We start from the raw sequence: 21,393 nt of genomic DNA, 5'->3' as shown, positions 1-21,393 counted from the left end.
CACGAGCGACGCGCGGCAAGCATGCGGCGCAGCGGTGCGTAGCAGAGCGCGGGGGCGTGCAGGCGAGCTGCGGTGCGCGGGAGCAGCAGCAACACAAGCGGCGCGCAACACAGCAGGGAGGAGGCTGCTCGAGCTCGACATCCTCGCCGGAGCAAAGAAAGAGACCACGCTGGCCCGACAGTGGGCCATACCTGTCAGAAACGGGTTTAGACGCAAGCGAGCGAGAGATTACGCTAATCCGGTGATTTTTTGCAACTAAAACGAAAACTGGTACCTATGTGAAACCCTAGCCTCTAATGTGGTGGTTTTTTGCAATTTACTCCGAAAACAAATCGCCGATACTAGGCTTGCATTTCTGTTGGGCCTCCCTCTCGGACTCGTTATATTTTTACTTTACGTTATGGGGCCCCATATTGACCAGGCCCAGGCCATCGCCCCTCTTGTCATGGCCCAGCGCAGCATAAGTAGCATGTGATTTTTAGCCAAAATGTAAATCTATCTCCGGTGAAGAATCGAGGCGATCGATGGCCATGGCGATGGAGGCGCTTCGACACGCAACTAGGAGGCTTGCTTGCCGGCAAGCACCGGCGATACATAGGGCGGCAGTTGCGGAGGAGCAACGGCGGCTGTTGCCGAGGCTCATCCACGGCGGTCCACCTGCAGTGGACCGTATTGGATTGATGCGCTAGCCAATTGAACCAAAAGTCCGAACAAATGGAAAGAGACTAGGCAATATATTTATATTCTCAACACTCCCCCTCACGTCTAGGCTATTTTAGTCCCTAGTGTGGGTTCGGTGTAGGCCGCAGAATCTTTTTTTTTAATACTGCGTGAGCAGGGTCTTGAATTTAAGACTTCTTGGCTCTGATACCATATTGGATTGATGCGCAAGCCAATTGAACCAAAAGTCCGAACTAATAGAAAGAGGCTAAGCAATATATTTATATTCTCAACAGGCCGCACCTTTTCTCTTGCTGAGGAGCAACGGCAGCTGTTCCCGATGCTAATCCGTGGTGGTACGCCTCCCGCCGTAGGGAAGACCTATTCTCGCCAGTTTTGCTCCATCCAAGTAAGTCACGCGCTCATATAAAACAGATCGTCCTCTCGTTCTCTCCTCGATTTGCCGATTAGACTTATTGTGCTGCGTGAATAACTCGATCTAGGATCAACTCAGTCTACGCAAGCCGACCATGTTGAATCAAACAGTTTCCAATGTAGCGTGTTGTCTAGATGAAGGTTCAAGATTTCAAGGGGATCTAGGTTTTTTAGAACCAAATCACAATTATGCTACGAAGATGCGTTCCTTGTCGCGTGAACTCAAATACTCAATACTTGACATATCAACTCAACAGTCACTACTACAAAACGCAATATAAGTGACGGCCTTCCCTACCCGCCACTGATGAACCTCATCAGTAACGGGCGCATAACACCCGTCACTGATGTCCCCTCATCAGTGGAGGGCGCACAACACCTGTCACTGATGACCGCGTACCACACACTGATGAACTCTCATTAGTGACGGGCCCGGAAAGCCCGCCACTAACGGCCAAATATGAAAAATTACAAAAATCACAAAAACACACATCAGTGGTGGGTTTTACATCTGGGCCCGCCACTGATGACCCCTGGAGACCTTTGAAGATTGAAAAAAATCATAACTAATTTATAAAAAAATGTGATTCTTTTTTTGCTAAAGTCTTATTTTTTTCTGCTTAACATAGTGGAATAATAATCATACGGTAACATTTGAAAAAATACATACGTAGTACACTCTTTTATTTCCCATAGTTGAATTTTAGGTTTTAAGCCAAATGACCAAATCTTGTCCATTTCTATGCCACAGTTCATGATAATGTATCCATTTTTTGCACAACACTGTATGTGTCATGAAAAACAATATTGGCAAAGAGGTTTACAAATTTTTGGTTAAAAAATGATTTTCCATTTTTGAAATGCAAAAAATGAGGTATTTTGTGAAGCAAGTGCGCATAATATTGTTCCAAATGGCACTTATCCAATTTTCAAACAAACTAGAACATGTTTCAATGCTAATGTCCAAAGATTTTGAATTTTCTAGCTTTCTAGATACTTTTTTTTCCATTTAAATGCATTTGTAGTGATTTTGCAAAAGTAATTCAAATTTGAACTACAAGTCTGTGATAGTTTGTTCTAAAAAATCCAAAAATCATTTTAAGGTACCCAAGTAAGTACTATATATAAGATTCATAAAGTTTTTTGAAATATTCAACAGCTTGCTATGAAAAGATGTGTGGAGAACTTTCACCCCATCTTTAGAAAAGTCAAACAATATTAAGAAAATATAAAAAATGTCCATTCTTTGGCATGGAGTCCTCTTATGTATACTATTTGACATGAAAAATGATAAACTTGAATTTTGACAATTGTTCAAAAAAGTTGTTTACATAATGGACTATCAGGTATGAATGTTTATGTGTTTCAAGCCAAATGACCAAAGTTACGCGTATTTACATGGCATGGTTCGTGATAATGTATCCATTTACATGGAAAGTACAATTTGTATGATTCAAAATGACCTCTATGTAATTTTCACACAAAGTAGACCCTAATCATAAACTTATAGGCCAAATTAGTTATATATAATCCATGTATATTATACAAAAAATTAAAAATAATATTATAACACTCATCATTGGCGGGTTTTAGGATAGAGCCCGTCACTAACGCTGGCCCAAAAAAGCCATTTTGGCCCAGTCCGGTCCCAACCTTAGGGTTTGGAGGGAGCCGTATAAAAATCCCCCACCCACCAGGTAACCACACCCTCCTCCTCTCCAAGTCTCCAGCAGCCGCACACCTCCTCCTCTTCCTCTTCACTCATCTCTCTCTCCTCTATCCCATGCCCGCACCATCCCCTGATTTTTTTTTTACCAAAAACACCATCCCCTGATTCTCTCTATCTCCCTTGATTCAGCCACGCACTCCATCTCCCCAACCTGGTTCTCTCTCCCTCTCCTCCCGAAGCTCCCCTCTCCCCAAGACCTATATTGTTTCCTTTGACCGATCGTTTGACCAAAGATTACTTCATCAACGTGTGACTTATATATACGATATAAATCATAATCACAAAGAAGTACTTTGGAACACGTATCCAACGGTATCAATTTTATTTCACAAAAAATATATATTAATAGTCTAAATCTTGGTCAAAGGCTTGGTAAAAGAAAACAATATACGCCCTAATTTAAGGAACGGAGGGAGTATATACTAGGTCATTCCCCGCGCATTGTTGCGGATAATTTTGCATATTTGCACATAATACGAACGAATGATAATAAAATGATCAAATGCAAAAGAAAAATAAATGTAGACTTTATCATCCAAAACACATATGCACTAAAATAATAGGAGCAATTTTCATGTACATGAACATTAACTATTTCAGGGAAATAAAAAAACAAAAGCTACGGTAACCTAAATATTCACAATTCTTAGAAAGATCGGCATACATATCAAGAAGATATGGGTATTTGGTGAAATATTTTGATGAAATTAAATCTTATATGTGCTAAAAGATTGAATTGCAAAAGATGCCACCAAAATAAAATTGCTTATGTGTTGCATGATGCATGATGTGGATGGTGAGGTGGATAGTGACGTGGAAACCTTGTGTGTGTAGCTTGCAAACATGAAGTGCACCTTAGTAGATTAACTTTATAGATTATATAATATAGATATAGATACATACTAGCGAACACATGTAGGAGTACATTGCTATGGACTAAAAAAATTACATACGCCATGATTGTTGCAGGTAACATGTTGATAACTCCAAATTTCGTAGGGCTTAGCAGTAAGCTGGCACATATTCATAGTTAGTACCAATTGAACGATTAATCATGTTGAATATATCCAGCCATGTTATATTCACAACATCACAATGGAAAAGCAAATGTGCTGAATATCAGGATCATAGCACATTAAACATGATAAACCATCTACATGTTGTCTCTTATGAAGATTATCTCTAGCGAGTGACTTTTTATGAATATATAGCCACAAGAAGATTTCCACCCTGGGAGGAATTCTTATAGAGCATACAACAGGAATAAAGACAGGGGATACACTGCTAAATTTGAAGACAACGTATGTGAGGTGGAATGCAACAAATAATACTATCTTCATAGACCTACTTAAAAAATTTATGCCCATGAGAGAGAGGGAGAGAGAGAGAGAATTGTGGATACCTAGCCCTCCAAATTATTTCTTTATACTGACCAAGTCGTAGTGAGCAAGATGATACTTGAAATGTCCAGCATGATTATCGCATAGACACCGAGCCATTTCAGAATTAATTGCACGAACAGCATGATTATCGCATAGACACCGAGCCATTTCATAATTAATTGCACGAATCGCCCAGAAGGGAATTTGGTGATAGGGAGAAGGTAAATAGGTATGCTGGTGAGGTGAGATCTGATTAAAATCAGTCATTTACCCCTTCACCTGCCACTCTCTTAATAATTTTGTCCGCCACAAGTTTTAAGTCTTCTTTTCTGAGCTTACTAAAATGTAAAAAAAAACAAATATTTCTTATCAATGTGTGGTTTGACTTTTTAATGTGTATGCTACTTGTTTTTTCCTATTCTTGTGAATCGGACCAAAAGTTCATTTTTACAAAACTTTATGTAATCTAATTGCACATTTTTGTAAAATTTTATTCGTGTATTCTTTTTCTATCTTCATAATCCTACTAATCAAAGAGGCTTTCAATGAGTCGGATATGGCTATGTTTTGTAAGATCAATTGTAACCATGCATGCACATTTATTGAAATTTTATTCATGTATACGAGCAACAAAACGGCTCCCCTCACCAACAAGAGAAAAGCATTGAACCGTAACTGCAAATTATGGAGATCCATCCGTCCATTCAGCGGTCAAGATAAGCTGAGACGAGAGTGGCGCCCGATTCCGATGTTGGCTTGGCGCACAAGGCGCCCATAAGAAAAGTTCGCGTCAAAGGTCAGGCACGCACGGGTCAAGACTCGCTGCCTACCCTGCCCAATGCCCCAATGTTGCATGGTTGATAGGTACGGCGGCGTAACGAAACTGCAGCCACGAGAAGAGAACTGCGGATCAAAGGCGTCTCTCTCTTCCCACGTCGTCGCGTAGAAAATTCTCTGGTTTTTCCTTTCACTTTTGAGAAGAAAAAAGTAATCAAAGACGAAACTCGTACTGCATGCGTGCAGTGTCAAGCCGAAAGCAACTTAATTACTTTCCCACGAAAAAATCCTGTGTCGCTGCGCTGCGTGCACCTGCGAAAAACGCACCGCAAAATTCACGTGCCCACGCGAGCAAGAGCCATGATGTGCATGCACCTTAAAAAAAAAATTGGACCATCCTAGCATTATTAGCAGGGACGACATGGACTGAATTTATCAAATCTGATCTTTTAACGGTCTTAGCATCCGTAAAACCATACACAATATTTGGGCTCTGCGTCAGTGATGACGCTAGGACTAGAAGGAGTACGCAGATGGCCTGGTGCAAGTATGTATGACCGTCCTACGTACGTGCGTGCGTGATCGAGAAATTGAATATCTAACTTCTAAGCTTACTTTCACGGCTGAAACTTCCTTTGCTCGCTTGAATGGTTATAGAATGTATACGACCACGTGTAGGAAGATTCTAAAGCATGGCAGCACTAAGGTCAGCTATCTATATCAATCAATATATTAAATTGGAGTTGGTGGTGATAGTACGGACGTCGCGGTATGTCATTTCATCAGAATTACGAGGGATATGTCACTCCCGCACGAGAAAAAACACGTATCGCAGCTGTTGGGCTGAACTGAAACAATTGAAAAGTTAAAATCTATACCAATATATTAAATTGGAGTTGGTGGTGATGGTACGGGCGTCGCGGTACGTCACGTCACCAAAATTACGTCCAATATGCCACCTAATACCCTAGGTCCTGAAGCTGTCCGTCTTCGTCCATCCTCAACGCAAGCCCCCTCCTCTCGATCTCCCGCACGACACGAGTGCAAGCTCCCATCCTTCCCAGTTCCCACACGAAACGGATCTCCCGCATGAGAAAAATCATTCCGTAATAACGCACGGACACTCTGCTAGTTTTTATAATACGTCAGAGTTCAAAGCTATAGAGGTAAAGATCAACCTACCTAGGCCCGACAAAGGTCCAACAGTCACATGCAGACGGACTCAACTTGATTAGCAAAACAAGACAACCTTTTCTCTTCGAGTTTTCTACAAGTTATACTGTTTCAGCAACACTACCACGTACCTAGAATAGTAACAAACAGGAAAACAAAATCAGCTACCATTCCATTCTCTTCTTCAAGGAGAAGAATGGCCATTCTCAACACTACCACGTACCTAGAATAGTCACAACTGGAAAACAAAATCAGCTACCCATTCCATTCTCCATTCTTCAAGGAGAAGAATGGCCATTCTCGAGGGCAAAAGACAGCTACGAGTAGTAAACAACAACAACAGCAATATCGTACTACTCTGTTGGCACCAAAAACACGAGTAGAGGATCATAGGTGTCCGGTTTCGACAGCTGGAGCGCAAATAGATGTACGAACAAAAATGAGTACCGACTCTGATACTAAATTCTTGACACAAATTTGTCCAAATATTATTGTATCTATTCTTAAAAAAAACGTTTAGATACATGTAAAATTTCGACAATAGTTTATGATAGGAGGGAATACTTTTTTTGAAAGACAAAAATATATTTTTCTCAAAAAAAAAGGCTGATGTCGCCATCTTGCATGGATCTCTGCTAAAACAACATGGCATGGAGACTAGTTTACATTTGTTTATACGATCTTGAACAGTCCGATCTATTCAGTGATGTGAAATCGAAACGAACACGATTACACGAATGTATGCTGCAAAATAATCTGTACTTAGATGCTGAAAACGACGCAAACCCCCGTCCCCCGGGCCGGCAATTGACGATTGACCCGTGCGCATGCCTGCCATGCCGTGCTGCTCAATCAATTCGTGCGAAAACAACCAGCTCATGTGCCCTGTGCTACGAGAACAATCAGCTGTACTGACTATTCAAGCGTGTTAAACGTGTCTGCTTTGCAGGATTGCGTGTAAAAATGATGGCACTCCCTCCGTGCTGGAATAGCTAGGAGCCTAGGATCAGCTGTGCCCTGCCGAATTCGTCTATGCTCATCGGAGTTATAGTTTGATCTAGAGAGAACGTACGATTTGTTTATGTTTAATTAGTTCTTCTCATATCTCAACCTGGATTTGGTCTGATAGGCTCCTGATTTTTTCTCTGTCGTGGATTTGTCTGATCAGTTGCTAATTAAGCGGATGCATCATGCATGCATGGATCCGTGTCACAGTTGCCAACACATGTTTGTGGTTTAATCAGGACCTCATTGGGTTGTCAACGCTCTAGAAGGTCAGGCATCAAGCAGATGCCGTCCATTTGACTCGGACTCGACATTCGCCAGATAGTTATTATGCTTAATTTGGCTCTGGCTTCGGTCGCTTCTCCGTGCTTCTCACAAAGTCACAAACATATCAACGTGCTGGACAAGACTCTCCAGAGAAAGCTTCTTGCAACCAGCTGATTATCACGGCATGGGCTGCCCTATCCTAAATTCTTACCGTGATTTTTACTTCAAATTTGAACTAAACCATGACAATTATTATCTTCCACGTTGTAAATTTGTTCGTGTAAATGTTGTTAATGGGACTGAAAAGACGATTATATATGTAGGATTCGCCCTCGTCAGACTCAAAGTATACCAGTAGTAGGTAGATCTCAAAATTTCACTGTCGTGGATACTTTATACCCGTACCCGCCAGAGAATCATGACAGATCATATCTGATTCTCAAGTTGAGATAAAACAATAAATTGTGACAAAAGTTTTCAAAACATCACAACAATAATGTACTCTATCCTTCTAGGATAGAAGGTCAGCCCAAAATTTTAGAGTAAATTTCACAAGATCAAGGTTTTTGTGTCGCTGAACACAATTAACGGAAAACCGTTCGCAAAATCACACTTCTTAAGTAAAATTGTCTCAGTCAACCCGAAAACGAGTGGTTTGGAGATTTTGCTTGATTTCTTACATGTGGGACCCACCTGTCGGACACCACGTCGACCCCGACCCGACCCGACCTGTTAGCCCGTGATTAAACCCCCCAACCCCTTCTAACTCCCGCAAGTTTTCGGGACCGACGTGACGTCTGACAGATGAGCCCCACATGTAAGGATTCAAGTAAAACCATTTACACATCTACACACCTAGTTTGAGACTAACTGAGACAACTTGACTCAAAAAGTGTGCTTATGTGAATGGTTTTTCATTAATTGTGGTTCAGCAACACGACTCCTCCCAAAAACAGTGGTTTTATGAAATTTACTCAAAAATTTATGTCAAACTTTGACAATTAGTACACGTATATACTCCTTCTGTCAATATATACTCCGCTCAATAATCTCAGTATGCAAGACATCGCTCAATAATCTCATATACAAAGACGAGGAGACATAGAGAATCGTGATTGGGGAGTTTAGCCAATTAAATCAAATCAATAATTTTTTACCAAGGCATGGGCCTCTTGGACGTGGAGAATGCAACGTAAACATTAAATACAAGCGATAAAACAAGGTGTAAAATGAGTTCCCAATGACTTAATTCGCCTGTGAAGAAAGAGGGTTTATTTGGATGTCCCATGAAAGTTAGTACCATACCATTAGAAAATGCTTTTCAATATGAATCCAATAATCATCACTTTTTGCATCACATCATATCACTACTCCCTCCGTCACAATTTACACAGCGCATCTCCAAATCCAGGAAGTTTCACAATCAGTGGGCTCCTAGACGTAAGTCATTAATCTATATCAATAAATTAAATTGGAGTTGGTGGTAATGATACGGTCGCGGCGGTACGTCACTTCACTGAAATTACGAATCTGCCACCGATGTCTCCACGTGTCTTTTAATCCCGGCTTCTGCAGTCCTCAAGCGCAGAAAAAACATGTAACGCCAAAAAAAAACAGAGCCCTCCTCCTCTCCTATGAATCTCACCCCACCCCCTGCCCGATCCGGATCTCGCCCACGCCCACCGCCAGTCTTGTCGCCTCCACCAGCTCGTCCGTGTCTGCGGCGTCCGTGTGCGGAAGGCGGCTGCGGACCCCCGGCTCCGTCGCGCGCTCTGACCGCCGCCTCCACTGGCTCGTGCGCGCCGGTGGCTCCCCGCGGGACTTGGACAGCGATGGGATGAGCTTGAGGCCGGGATGGCGGTGGCCTCACGCAAGGCAGCAGGGACCGCGTCGCGCGCGAGCCATCGGTGGCCCTCCGGACGGGCAGTGGCGCGTGGCGATCAGTGGGCGGACGCGATGTGCGGGCGGCGCACAGGCGTACCTGGCAGCAAGTGGGAGCAGACGACGCGCAGGAATCTACAAGCGGGCGGCCGCGCATGGCGGCGTGATGTTCGGTGGCTGGATGAATCGGGACAGGGAGAGGAGAAGTTTGCACTCAGGGTGGATGGAGAGGATAGTCAGAGGGAGAGCGAGAAATTGGGAGAAAAGATTTGAGAAATAATGTACAGAGTAGGAGTAATAGGAGAACAGGGCAAGGAGAAATATATAAATAAGACATTTGAAAAAAAGAAAGAGACCAGAGTATAGCCCACGAAAATAAACATATCATAAACACATCAACATTTAATTTGACGTTTTGATACAATTTTCCGTTGTTCCGTAACAACGCACGGGCTCTTTTGCTGGTTGAAGTAGTATGGGAACACATATGCCGTGTGAAGGCTGTTAAAATGCATGCATCTATGAACACAATCTGCATGCATCTATAGTGCGTACCGAGCGTTTCTTTTTCTCTTCCTCTCCCAGCCCCTTTTTCTCCTTGAACCAGTATAAGAACTGAACGAGAAGGCCATTGACAACATAGAGAGAACAGGCTATCATGAAGGGAGGCAGCGTTGAAGAGCAGTTCGTGGCTGAGTGAGGGAAGGAGATGATATACACCATGGTGGGAGGCGGCGTTGAGCAGCAGATTGTGGCTGCTATGGATGGAGAAGCCGTTGTGGCGGTGGAGGAAGGGGCTGTTGCGGCGGTGGAGCAAGAGGGCGTTGAGGCGGTTGAGCAAGAAACGGACGTGGATTGGAGGCCGTTGGGGTGGTAGAGGAAGAAGTCGTAGTGGCCATGGATGAGGAAGACAAGATGGAGGACTTGAGTAGTTTAATTGTTGATCAAAATTTACTTTAGTCTTGTATACTCAGAATTTAATAAAGAGTAAGTAAGTAAATATCAGTATAATACATAAAGTAAAACTCAGAATTATATATTGACATGTCTCCTGGGCATGCCAAAAACATCAATAGATAGCGCATCTTTTACGGAAACAGAATCGTGTGTCCCGTGAGCTTCTGCGTAATTCACGTTTTGGTTGGTCATGACATAAATAGCAAGACATAAACCTTTACCCAAATATCCGAAGTACTAGTACGTCCAGAACGGATTTGAAACAGGGCTCGCATTCTCAAAGGGTCAATGCTGGGAACATAAATGCTGGCTCGCCGCTTCCCCGCGAGGGCTGTCTATCAGACGCCGTTCTAGAACTAGAAGGCGGTCGCTAGCCTCCTTCAAACCAGAACTAGACTTCTAGAAGCGACAAGTGGCGACAATAAAAATGCATTGGGAATTTGGGATTTGGCGGAGATCCTTGATGAGCATGCAGTCTCCGTCGTCTCGTCCCCCACCCTCCACGCTTCCCGTGGCAAACATACCTGACTCTCTGACAATCGGGTACCCACCTCACCCACCAGGCCAGCGCATGACCACCTTCCCTTTCAGTTTCATAGAAAAAAGAGAAAAGAAATAGTGCCTCCCCGTCCCGGTGCAACGGATTCCCACCTCTACAAAAACCCCGTCCGTCCCCTCAACTCCTCCGGTACTCCCACACCACCGCGCCAGCAGAAGCAAGCCTGAAAGGGTGGGCTTGAAAGAAAAATCCCTTGGAATCACGCACAGGGTTTGGGTTTGGGGGGGGGGGGGGGGGTGGTTTGCGCCGCTAAATATAACCATTGGCGCGACCATAGCTAGCTGCGCGCGGGGAGGAGGAGGAAGATGGACGCGGCGGCGGAAATCCAGAAGGTCGCCAGCATGCGGGGGGACAGCGGGTCCATCTGGCGGCGCGGGGACGACGTGTTCTCGCGCTCGTCGAGGGACGAGGACGACGAGGAGGCGCTGCGCTGGGCCGCGCTCGAGAAGATGCCGACCTACGACCGCGTCCGCCGCGCCATCCTGCCGCGGCTCGACGGCGGCGGCGACGAGGGCGCGGCGGCGGGGAAGGGGGTCGTGGACGTGGACGTGCACGGGCTCGGCCCGCGCGAGCGGCGGGCGCTCCTCGAGCGGCTCGTGCGCGTCGCCGACGAGGACAACGAGCGCTTCCTGTTCAAGCTCAAGGACCGCCTCGAGCGGTGCGTGTGCTAACAGTTTCCGAGCTAGCTGTGACTTCGTTTCCTGCCTGCCTGCTGGGTGTTTGATGATTTGTGCGTGTTTTGTCGCGCAGGGTTGGGATCGACATGCCGACGATCGAGGTGCGGTTCGAGCACCTGGTGGCGTCGGCGGAGGTCCGCGTCGGCGACAGTGGCCTCCCCACCGTGCTCAACTCCATCACCAACACGCTCGAGGTCCGTTTGATCGCAACCCCGGGAGCACAAATCAGTCGCTCTTGTTTTTTCTTTAGAAAAAGACCCGACCTTGATCTTCTAAAAAAAAGACCCGCTCTTGTTTGTCTCTGCGTATCCGCGTGGAAGAGAGATTTATTTGTTTTCGGTTGTTTGGTTCAGGAAGCGGCGAACGCGCTGCGCATACTCCCCAACAGGAAGCGGACCATGCCCATCCTCCACGACGTCAGTGGTATCATCAAACCGCGCAGGTGAAAAGATCTCTCTCAACTTTTGGTTACCGAAAAGATGCGATGCTCTTCCCGTGGAGTACCTGTTGGAACTTGGAGACTTTGACCCGGGTCTTTTGTAACTCGATTTCATCGCTTCTTCCACCTCACGCTCTTTTCGTTCCCACAGGATGACTCTGCTGTTAGGCCCACCTGGGTCTGGCAAGACCACCTTGCTGCTCGCATTGGCCGGGAGGCTCGACAAAGACCTCAAGGTTTGTAAAAACAGATTGGTTGTTAGAAACAGTGCACCTTTTGCTGGGGAATGACTGATTTGACATACACATTGAGTAATGGGATGAAACGATCTGCAGGTTTCAGGCAATGTTACCTACAACGGGCATGGGATGGAGGAGTTTGTGCCGGAGAGAACGGCGGCGTACATAAGCCAGCACGACCTCCACATAGGAGAGATGACTGTGAGGGAGACACTCGCGTTCTCCGCACGCTGCCAGGGTGTTGGCAATCGCTTTGGTACGATTCTCTGCAATTTACTCACATGCAACTGCACATGCATTCATTTCTTCTGCTTGCAGATTCTATGTTATTGGCTTGGTTCAATTGAGATATGCTTATCAAGTTTCCTTTGTATTATGTTGTCAGATATGCTGACTGAGTTGTCGAGGCGAGAGAAGGCTGCAAATATCAAACCTGATGCTGATATCGATGCGTTTATGAAGGCAAGATTTGGAGATCCTAAATAAATCAAAAAGATTTTGGTGTTTTCAGTGAGTGTTTTCATGACAACTAATCTGAAATGAACTTCATATAATATTTCTGCTTATCTTTATTAGGCATCTTCAATGGGGGGGCTAGAGGCCAACGTGAACACAGACTATATACTGAAGGTACATGCATCTTTGAGCTACAACTGCGAGTGACTTTAGATTGAATTACCCAGATCTGTCTTGTTCATCAGTTTAGACGTTACTACCTGTTGCAGATATTAGGACTAGAGATATGCGCAGACACGATGGTGGGGGACGAGATGCTGAGGGGCATCTCTGGTGGACAACGGAAGCGTGTTACAACCGGTAAAAAAGGATAGAAATCAAGCTGATTTCAGTTCTAGAAAGTCAGCTGTTCATGAAAAATGGTGTGAATAGTTCTACTTGGATATGTCCTGTAGGTGAGATGCTTGTTGGGCCTGCCAAGGCGCTCTTCATGGATGAGATCTCCACTGGGCTTGACAGCTCCACTACTTTCCAGATTGTAAACTCCCTCCGGCAGTCCGTACACATTCTTGGCGGCACGGCCGTCATCTCCCTGCTGCAGCCGGCCCCTGAGACGTACAACTTATTTGATGACATCCTCCTCCTATCAGACGGCCAGGTCGTTTACCAGGGCCCTCGTGAGAATGTGCTTGAATTCTTCGAGTCCATGGGGTTCAAGTGTCCTGAGAGGAAGGGTGTCGCTGACTTCTTGCAAGAGGTACCTACACTGGCATTCCCATGCCTTCTTTTGTATGCATGGGTACGGTTTTTTTATAACGCACCTCTGTGCAAATACTGAACAGGTGACTTCAAGGAAAGATCAAAAGCAATACTGGGCACGGGTTGATGAGCCCTACCGGTTCGTGCCGGTTAAGGACTTTGTCAGTGCGTTCCGGTCGTTCCACACTGGGAGAGCTATAACAAACGAGCTCGCTGTTCCGTTCGACAAGAGCAAGAGCCATCCAGCTGCATTGACGACCACGAGGTATGGTGTGAGTGGCACGGAGCTGCTAAAGGCAAACATTGACAGGGAGATCCTCCTCATGAAGAGGAACTCTTTTGTCTACATGTTTAGAACCTTCCAGGTGATTACCATTAGTACAAAGTACAAACAAATGGATTGATTTCTATATGATAGAATGAAAAACAGCAGCAGCATAACTGATTTCTCGGTGTATTGGCCTTGCAGCTGATCCTAATGTCATTTATTTCAATGACGCTCTTCTTCCGTACAAGCATGAAGCGCGACTCTGTGACCAGTGGGGGTATCTACATGGGAGCGCTCTTCTTTGGTGTGCTCATGATCATGTTTAATGGCTTCTCTGAGCTCGCACTCACTGTCTTTAAGCTGCCTGTGTTCTTCAAGCAGAGGGACCTCCTTTTCTACCCTGCATGGGCCTATGCGATACCCTCATGGATCCTCAAGATCCCAATCACGTTTATTGAGGTTGGCGGCTATGTTTTCATAACATACTATGTCATGGGGTTCGACCCAAATGTAGGCAGGTGAGATTTGGTTTAGAATCTTTTGTTCCACAACTTTGTACCGGCAGCTATCCGATATTGTTCTGCAACGTTCTTAGAGTACTTGCTGTCATCAGGTTCTTCAAGCAATATCTGCTTATGTTAGCAATCAATCAGATGGCAGCATCACTCTTCCGATTCATAGGTGGGGCAGCGAGGAGCATGATTGTTGCAAATGTCTTTGCGTCATTCATGTTGCTAATTTTTATGGTCTTGGGCGGATTCATTCTAGTAAGAGGTAAAATACTCACCCTTCTGGCCTGCTAGTCCTTGGCAATACAGCCTCATGTAAGTTCTTCATTCTGTTTGAACCTGCAGAAAAAGTAAAAAAATGGTGGATTTGGGGCTACTGGATCTCCCCACTAATGTATGCACAGAACGCCATCTCAGTAAATGAGCTCTTGGGTCACAGCTGGGACAAAATCTTGAATAGCACCGCCTCAAACGAGACCCTTGGTGTGCAAGTCCTCAAGTCCCGTGGAGTTTTCCCTGAAGCCAAGTGGTATTGGATCGGTTTGGGTGCAATGCTCGGATTCACCTTATTGTTCAATGCTCTCTTCACTCTTGCCCTGACATACCTGAAGGGTGAGTACATCCAGAATTACTTTTATCTCATGAAAAGATTACATTCAGTGCTACTTTGCTTATTTTCCTTGGATTTAACTATATATAATCCTGAGAATGGTTTCATCTTGTCCAGCATATGGCAACTCCCGTTCGTCGGTATCTGAAGATGAACTGAAGGAGAAGCATGCCAACCTGAACGGTGAGGTTTTGGACAACAATCACTTGGAAACTCATGGACCGTCAGGAATCAGTACTGGAAATGATTCGGCAGTTGTTGAAGATTCTAGCCCTGTGAAAAGGGGAATGGTCCTTCCATTTCTCCCGCTTGCACTCACCTTTGAAAACATCAGATACTCTGTTGACATGCCACCGGTAATTCATAAAAAAGAGAGCTTCTGTTAGAGTTTCATCATCGTTCATTGATCGTAAGTTCGTAACCTCGAGCATGAAATTTGTTACAGGAAATGAAAACACAAGGGGTAGTTGAAGATCGATTGGAGCTCCTCAAAGGTGTCAGTGGATCTTTCAGGCCTGGGGTGCTGACTGCACTGATGGGGGTCAGTGGTGCTGGCAAGACTACTCTGATGGATGTGTTGGCAGGGAGAAAGACAGGTGGGTACATCGAAGGAAACATCAGCATTTCAGGATACCCAAAGAAACAAGAGACATTTGCGCGTGTATCAGGATACTGTGAACAGAATGATATCCACTCGCCGCAGGTGACAGTCTATGAATCGCTGCTTTTCTCAGCATGGCTCCGTCTTCCCGGGGATGTAGACTTAAACAAAAGAAAGGTCAGTCAAACAAAATAACTGTTATTTGTCATCTTTAGTCAATACTTGATAGATAGTTTCTTACCTCTGTGTACGCAGATGTTCATCGAGGAGGTGATGGAGCTTGTGGAACTCAAGCCTCTGAGAGATGCATTGGTTGGTCTACCTGGAGTGAATGGTCTGTCGACTGAACAGAGGAAGAGGCTGACCATTGCTGTGGAGCTCGTTGCTAATCCTTCTATTATTTTCATGGACGAGCCAACGTCCGGACTTGATGCCCGAGCAGCTGCAATCGTTATGAGGACAGTGAGGAACACTGTTGATACTGGTAGAACTGTGGTCTGTACGATTCATCAGCCTAGCATTGACATTTTTGAAGCATTTGATGAGGTGAGTGAGACTTCACGTCAGAGAATCTTACCAGCTACCCTTTGGATAACTGGACCCAATTGGTGAATCTCAGCAAATTATGTCTGGTTGTCCAAACTTTGAAACTATTCTGTGAGGTGTAAACTGTCTGATCAATGCTTGCAGCTTTTCCTGATGAAGCGAGGCGGAGAAGAGATCTATGCTGGTCCATTGGGTCATCATTCTTCAGAGTTAATCGAGTACTTCGAGGTAAAGTGATATTGCAGGAATTTGAATATACCCCAATTTAATTTCTTGAAAATACTGATAAGCGCATATGACTTTGTATTGTCCAGGGGATACATGGAGTTGGCAAAATTAAAGATGGCTACAATCCGGCAACATGGATGCTGGAAGTGACAACAACCGGTCAAGAGCAGATGCTAGGTGTTGATTTCAGTGACATATACAAGAAATCTGAACTCTACCAGTGAGTAACATACTTGCCATCCTACTAGTCACACATCATCGTTTAGGATAACCCTATATGGTTAGGGAAATACAGTTTTTAGAGCTCTTTTAATACGCTCTGCTTACCTCACAAGAGGTAAGACCAGTATTTTAATCTTAGCCATCCATTGATCGGGGACATGTTTGGCCAACAAAATAATCTTCATATGGCAGGTTTCTTGTTGCTTTGTTTTTCGAGGGAAAATTCATATTCAAAGTAAGACTATCATATATATTCTATGTTGTCATGCAAAACAGTCAAGTCTACTGATTACAATTAGTTTGTGATATCAACTAAACTGCTGCAAATAATATAGTGCAGAAGAAACAAAAAATAAATATCGGAAGATAGTTTTTACCATAATTAGGATAAACGATACACTAGTATGTCGAACTTGAAGTATTAATGAACATTTCTATGTTCCACTACTATGTCCAATTTTTCTTTAAAAAAAACATGACATGGCACTCATAGTGAAGCCAAACTTGGGAATGTAAAATTATTACTCCCTCCGATCCTAAATTGTTGATGTTGTTTTAGTACAAATTTTAACTAAAACAACGACAAGAATTTAGGATCGGAGGGAGTAATTAGCATGTCATATTTTCCTTATGGTAGGAGTATTATTTCTTTATTTGTATTAAGTGATCCATATGAGCACTGTATGTTCATTCATAGACTCTTACCTGCCAAGAGTTAATAATATTTGTATCCATTCGGTCAATCAAAAGAGACAGCGTTTGGGGGACATTTTAAAATTTCTCAAGTTTTTATTGGTATGTCACTGGTCAGGTAATTTAGCATACTTTAAGAATCTTAGCAGACTACAGGTAAATAGGTTAATTTACTTTTGGCAGATTTTAGAAGACAGGTAACTTGGTGTATTAAAACAAGCTACCACGACAAAAATGGAAAATTACCAGTATCGACATAATTAATGCTCTTTGAGACTTTGACCTTGCAATTTCCAATAGGATAACTTTCCTTTATTTTTCCTCAAAAAAAACTTTCTTTTATACAAAGCATTTTTATTACAGTCGTAACACTGGCATTGTCCTTTTGCAGGAGGAACAAGGCTTTGATAAAGGAACTAAGCCAACCTGCACCAGGTTCAAGTGACCTGTATTTCCCTACCCAGTACTCACAGTCTTCAATCACACAGTGCGTGGCTTGCCTGTGGAAGCAGAACCTGTCATACTGGAGGAACCCCCCATACAATGCCGTTAGGTTCCTTTTCACTACCGTCATTGCTCTTCTCTTCGGCACCATCTTCTGGGACCTTGGTGGCAAAATGTAAGCCATGTCACCAACATTGTTATCGCAAGCAAGTAGCCACCTTCAAAAATTTATTTATCTCTTGTTTCGTACTCCAGGAGCCAGTCACAAGACTTGTTCAACGCCATGGGGTCAATGTATGCTGCGGTGCTGTTCATCGGAGTTATGAACTGTACTTCGGTTCAGCCAGTGGTCGCTGTCGAGAGGACAGTCTTTTACCGTGAAAGAGCAGCTGGCATGTACTCGGCTTTCCCATATGCATTTGGCCAGGTGAATGTTGTTGTACAAATCATCAGTTCCAGGAGATCTTTTTTTCTGATGGTTGTTCTTTATTGAGAGCCATTGAACTCTGATTACTGACTAACTTATCTATCCCAGGTTGTCATCGAACTCCCATACACACTGGTTCAGGCTACCGTATATGGAGTCATAGTTTACGCTATGATCGGGTTTGAGTGGACAGCTCCTAAATTCTTCTGGTACCTTTTCTTCATGTACTTCACGCTGCTATACTTCACATTTTACGGCATGATGGCTATCGGCCTGACACCGAACTACCACATCGCCTCAATCGTTTCCTCGGCGTTCTACGCCATCTGGAATCTCTTTTCTGGGTTCATCATCCCTCGACCGGTAAGTGTCATCACCCTCGGTAGTCCATATGTACTATTCTTTGGGCGTTCATATAGCTTAATTATTCCCATTTTGCCTGAAACTACGTACAGAAAACTCCAATCTGGTGGCGATGGTACTGCTGGGTATGCCCCGTTGCATGGACGCTGTACGGACTGGTCGTCTCGCAGTTTGGCGATGTCGTGACGCCTATGGATGACGGTACCCTTGTGAAAGACTTCATAGAAGACTACTTCGACTTCAAGCACAGCTGGTTGGGTTATGTGGCCACGGTGGTCGTGGCATTCACGTTGCTGTTCGCCTTCTTATTCGGCTTTGCCATCATGAAGCTGAACTTCCAGAAGAGATAGACGATGACGATAGGAAGCATGTCTTAGGAAGATATTATGTTAGTTGGGTTGCAAATACGAGTGGATTTGTGCATAGCATTTGATCACATGGAATGTATGGGTTTATTAGTTATCTTCTAGTAGATGATACAGGTTTTTGGGAAGCTGTATACTGCATTAGTTCTTATTTCCAGCAGTCCTCTTCGGCCCAACCTCAACATATATTTCTTATGATTCTTGTGAGAACTATACTGTAGTTCTACACAGCTGAGAATTAGATCAGGACAGGACTTAGACACTTTGAAACTCTAATGGTATCTATTGCTAAATTGCCAGAAGGTTCTAATGAAAAACATCCCAAAAACAATACAGACCTTTTATTTAAGGAGTGCTTGCACGGTTGCACCGGGTGGAGTTATATGCTCTGCTTCCTACGCTCTTTGTAAACTGGAGAATGTAACAATCTTTGGTTAATAAAGTATCTTATACTCTCCCTCTGATTCTAAATTCTTGACCCAAATTTGCCCAAATATTCATGTATATATTCTTAAAAAACGTCTAGATACATGTAATATTTCGACAACAATTTAGAATCGGAGGGAGTACCATTTAAAAACTATAATTCAAGTCGTAAATGTATTTTTGACTGGTATAGTACTAAATTCTCTGTGTAAAACATAACTCAAAACTTTGAAACTATGACGGATCTGTTGATAAATTGCCAGAAGGGTGTTCTGATGAAAAACATCCCCAAAACAATACAAACTTTTTTTACGAAGTTCTTGCATTCGGTCTCTGCATCGACGGACCTATGCATGCAGGGACACAATACATAATATGGGCTCTGAGTTTTGGCCCGAGAATTTCCATTGTGCCGCACAAGAATCACAGTTTGCCAATTGTTTTCCATGATGCCAAACACGTTGATTTGGTAAATTGCAGAACACTGAATACAGCGAAGAGGAGAGAAAAGAAATTCCCATACAATCTTGACGCACTCCTTCCCAGTTCATGTGCACACTGACCGCCGATATATAGCTAGAGAAACCGTGAAAACTCTCGGACGTGAATCATGCTGGATTTTTGTTATTAAAAAGTTCAGTTAGTTCTACTCCCTTGCACTAAAAACACGACAATTATTTAGGAACGGAGTGAGTACATGTTTTCATGTTGTTAGCACAACGTCCATAAACTGACGCACCTACCAGTGTAGTAGCTATCATCCATGTCTGTTAGGGCTAGAAGAGTGCGCTGGCTAGAGCAACCTGGCTAAAAAATGTGTGGACTGCCACTACGAAGTAAGTAATCGTGGGATTCCAACAAGTGTTGCAACACATGCATGGGTCCTGGCTAGGCTAGCACCATCAGATATATGCTAGCAAGAGGCAGCACGTACGAGCATCAGTCGTTACTCCACGCCATAAGAACTAAGAAAGTCGGCGTGGCATTTGCTCTGTCCGTGGCGAAAGTTTGCTCTGTTTATGCCCGTATTGGTTTCTTGGTGGCGGCCAACGCTCAGCAGGAGAGCCGTGCTAGCCGTCTCATTCCTATCCGGTGTAACTTTCGGCAAACCGAATCATATATTCAGTTACCATATTATGTTATCATTTTTCATATTTAGTGTTTGAGATATTGCATATAATCAGGTTATTTTGTAGAGGATTAGTGTTGATTCTTTCCGGCGCCGAAGCGTAGTATCGAGCTGTCGCCAACGCCGTCGCTGAAGCAAGTTGGCTCCGCCAACTTCTCCAGGAGCTTCACCGACCTCTGCCCAGTGCTACAATTGTCTTTTGCGACAATGTCAATGCTATCTACATGTCCACGAATCCAGTCCAACGTCAGCGCACCAAACACATCGAGATTGACCTTCATTTCGTTTGAGATCATGTTGCGCTGGGGCACATCCGCGTTCTGCATGTGCCTTCGTCTCGACAATTCGCGGACATCTTCACCAAAGGCCTACCATCACCATTATTCTTGGACTTCCGATCCAGTCTCAGCGTCCGAGAATTTCCCGTTGCGACTGCAGGGGGATGTTAGGCAAACCGAATTATATATTCGGTTACCATATTCTGTTATCCTCTTCCATATTTAGTGCTCGAGATATTGCATATAATCGGGCCATTTTGGTAGAGTATTAGTGTTGATTCTTTTCATGTATATCTTGTACATCTACCTATGTATATGAGATAGCATGAAAGCCATGATTGTGGGCAATCATTCTCTTTCTGCTTTCCCTTTCAGTTTCCAGACATCGGGCTCTCCTACTGTAAGACGCTGCATGGTATTATCTTCTCCGGCTCGGCTTATTAGTTTCTCATTTGGTCGTGTGTTCGTCTTCTTAGCGTATCGTGTCTACGCCTTGGTCTGTAATATTGTACTAGTACTAATTAAGACGTGGTCCGGACCCCATAATTGCGCCACTACTTAAAACACAAGCGAGAGCAGAGATGCTATGGTACACCTCAGAAACTGAAAAATATGTATGCCGCTGTTAAAAAAACTGAAGAATATGTTCAGAGTTTCTATTCAAAGCGCACCAGATGGTGGTGCGCTTTAGGTCCAACTTAATTTTCGTTAAGAAAACCCGGGAAGCAGATGCCGCTGTCGTCGCATGCATAAACAAGCGGCAGGAGCATATATATTGGTTGCAGTTGCAGTTGCACTAACCATGGCGGGCGGGGGGGGGGGGCAGTAGCTGGAAGTGCAGAAGAGGCGGTCGGTTGGGGAGTTGAGGGTTGTGGCCTGTAGCTAAAGC

General features: G+C 44.1%; 1 protein-coding gene across 1 annotated transcript; it reads left to right on the top strand.

The window, feature by feature from the left end:
* The first annotated feature begins 11,064 nt into the window (after positions 1 to 11,064).
* On the top strand, positions 11,065 to 19,020 carry LOC100844884 (ABC transporter G family member 36). The gene is made up of 22 exons (XM_003569281.4): positions 11,065 to 11,483; positions 11,576 to 11,696; positions 11,856 to 11,944; positions 12,093 to 12,177; positions 12,277 to 12,436; positions 12,566 to 12,642; positions 12,757 to 12,810; positions 12,906 to 12,996; positions 13,092 to 13,393; positions 13,479 to 13,760; positions 13,865 to 14,181; positions 14,277 to 14,437; positions 14,518 to 14,784; positions 14,900 to 15,138; positions 15,228 to 15,560; positions 15,639 to 15,929; positions 16,074 to 16,157; positions 16,244 to 16,377; positions 17,464 to 17,691; positions 17,772 to 17,943; positions 18,052 to 18,306; positions 18,399 to 19,020. Exons 1-22 carry the CDS (start codon positions 11,131 to 11,133, stop codon positions 18,654 to 18,656), a joined length of 4,353 nt encoding a protein of 1,450 aa, XP_003569329.1. The 5' UTR covers positions 11,065 to 11,130; the 3' UTR covers positions 18,657 to 19,020.
* Positions 19,021 to 21,393: the final 2,373 nt, after the last annotated feature.

This window comes from Brachypodium distachyon, chromosome 2 (genome assembly GCF_000005505.3).
Source record: "Brachypodium distachyon strain Bd21 chromosome 2, Brachypodium_distachyon_v3.0, whole genome shotgun sequence".
In the NCBI taxonomy this organism is placed as follows: domain Eukaryota; kingdom Viridiplantae; phylum Streptophyta; class Magnoliopsida; order Poales; family Poaceae; genus Brachypodium; species Brachypodium distachyon.
Note: the sequence above shows the minus strand (reverse complement) of the source record. Positions and strands in the feature narration are given on the sequence as shown.

What these genes read in the sequence shown, in the direction of transcription:
- LOC100844884 (XM_003569281.4), top strand. Translation starts at nt 11,131, where the DNA reads ATGGACGCGGCGGCGGAAATCCAGAAGGTCGCCAGCATGCGGGGGGAC. An exon ending in CTCAAGGACCGCCTCGAGCG is followed by an intron (nt 11,484 to 11,575) that starts GTGCGTGTGCTA and finishes TTTGTCGCGCAG; the next exon opens with GGTTGGGATCGACATGCCGA. An exon ending in CGGATTCATTCTAGTAAGAG is followed by an intron (nt 14,438 to 14,517) that starts GTAAAATACTCA and finishes TTGAACCTGCAG; the next exon opens with AAAAAGTAAAAAAATGGTGG.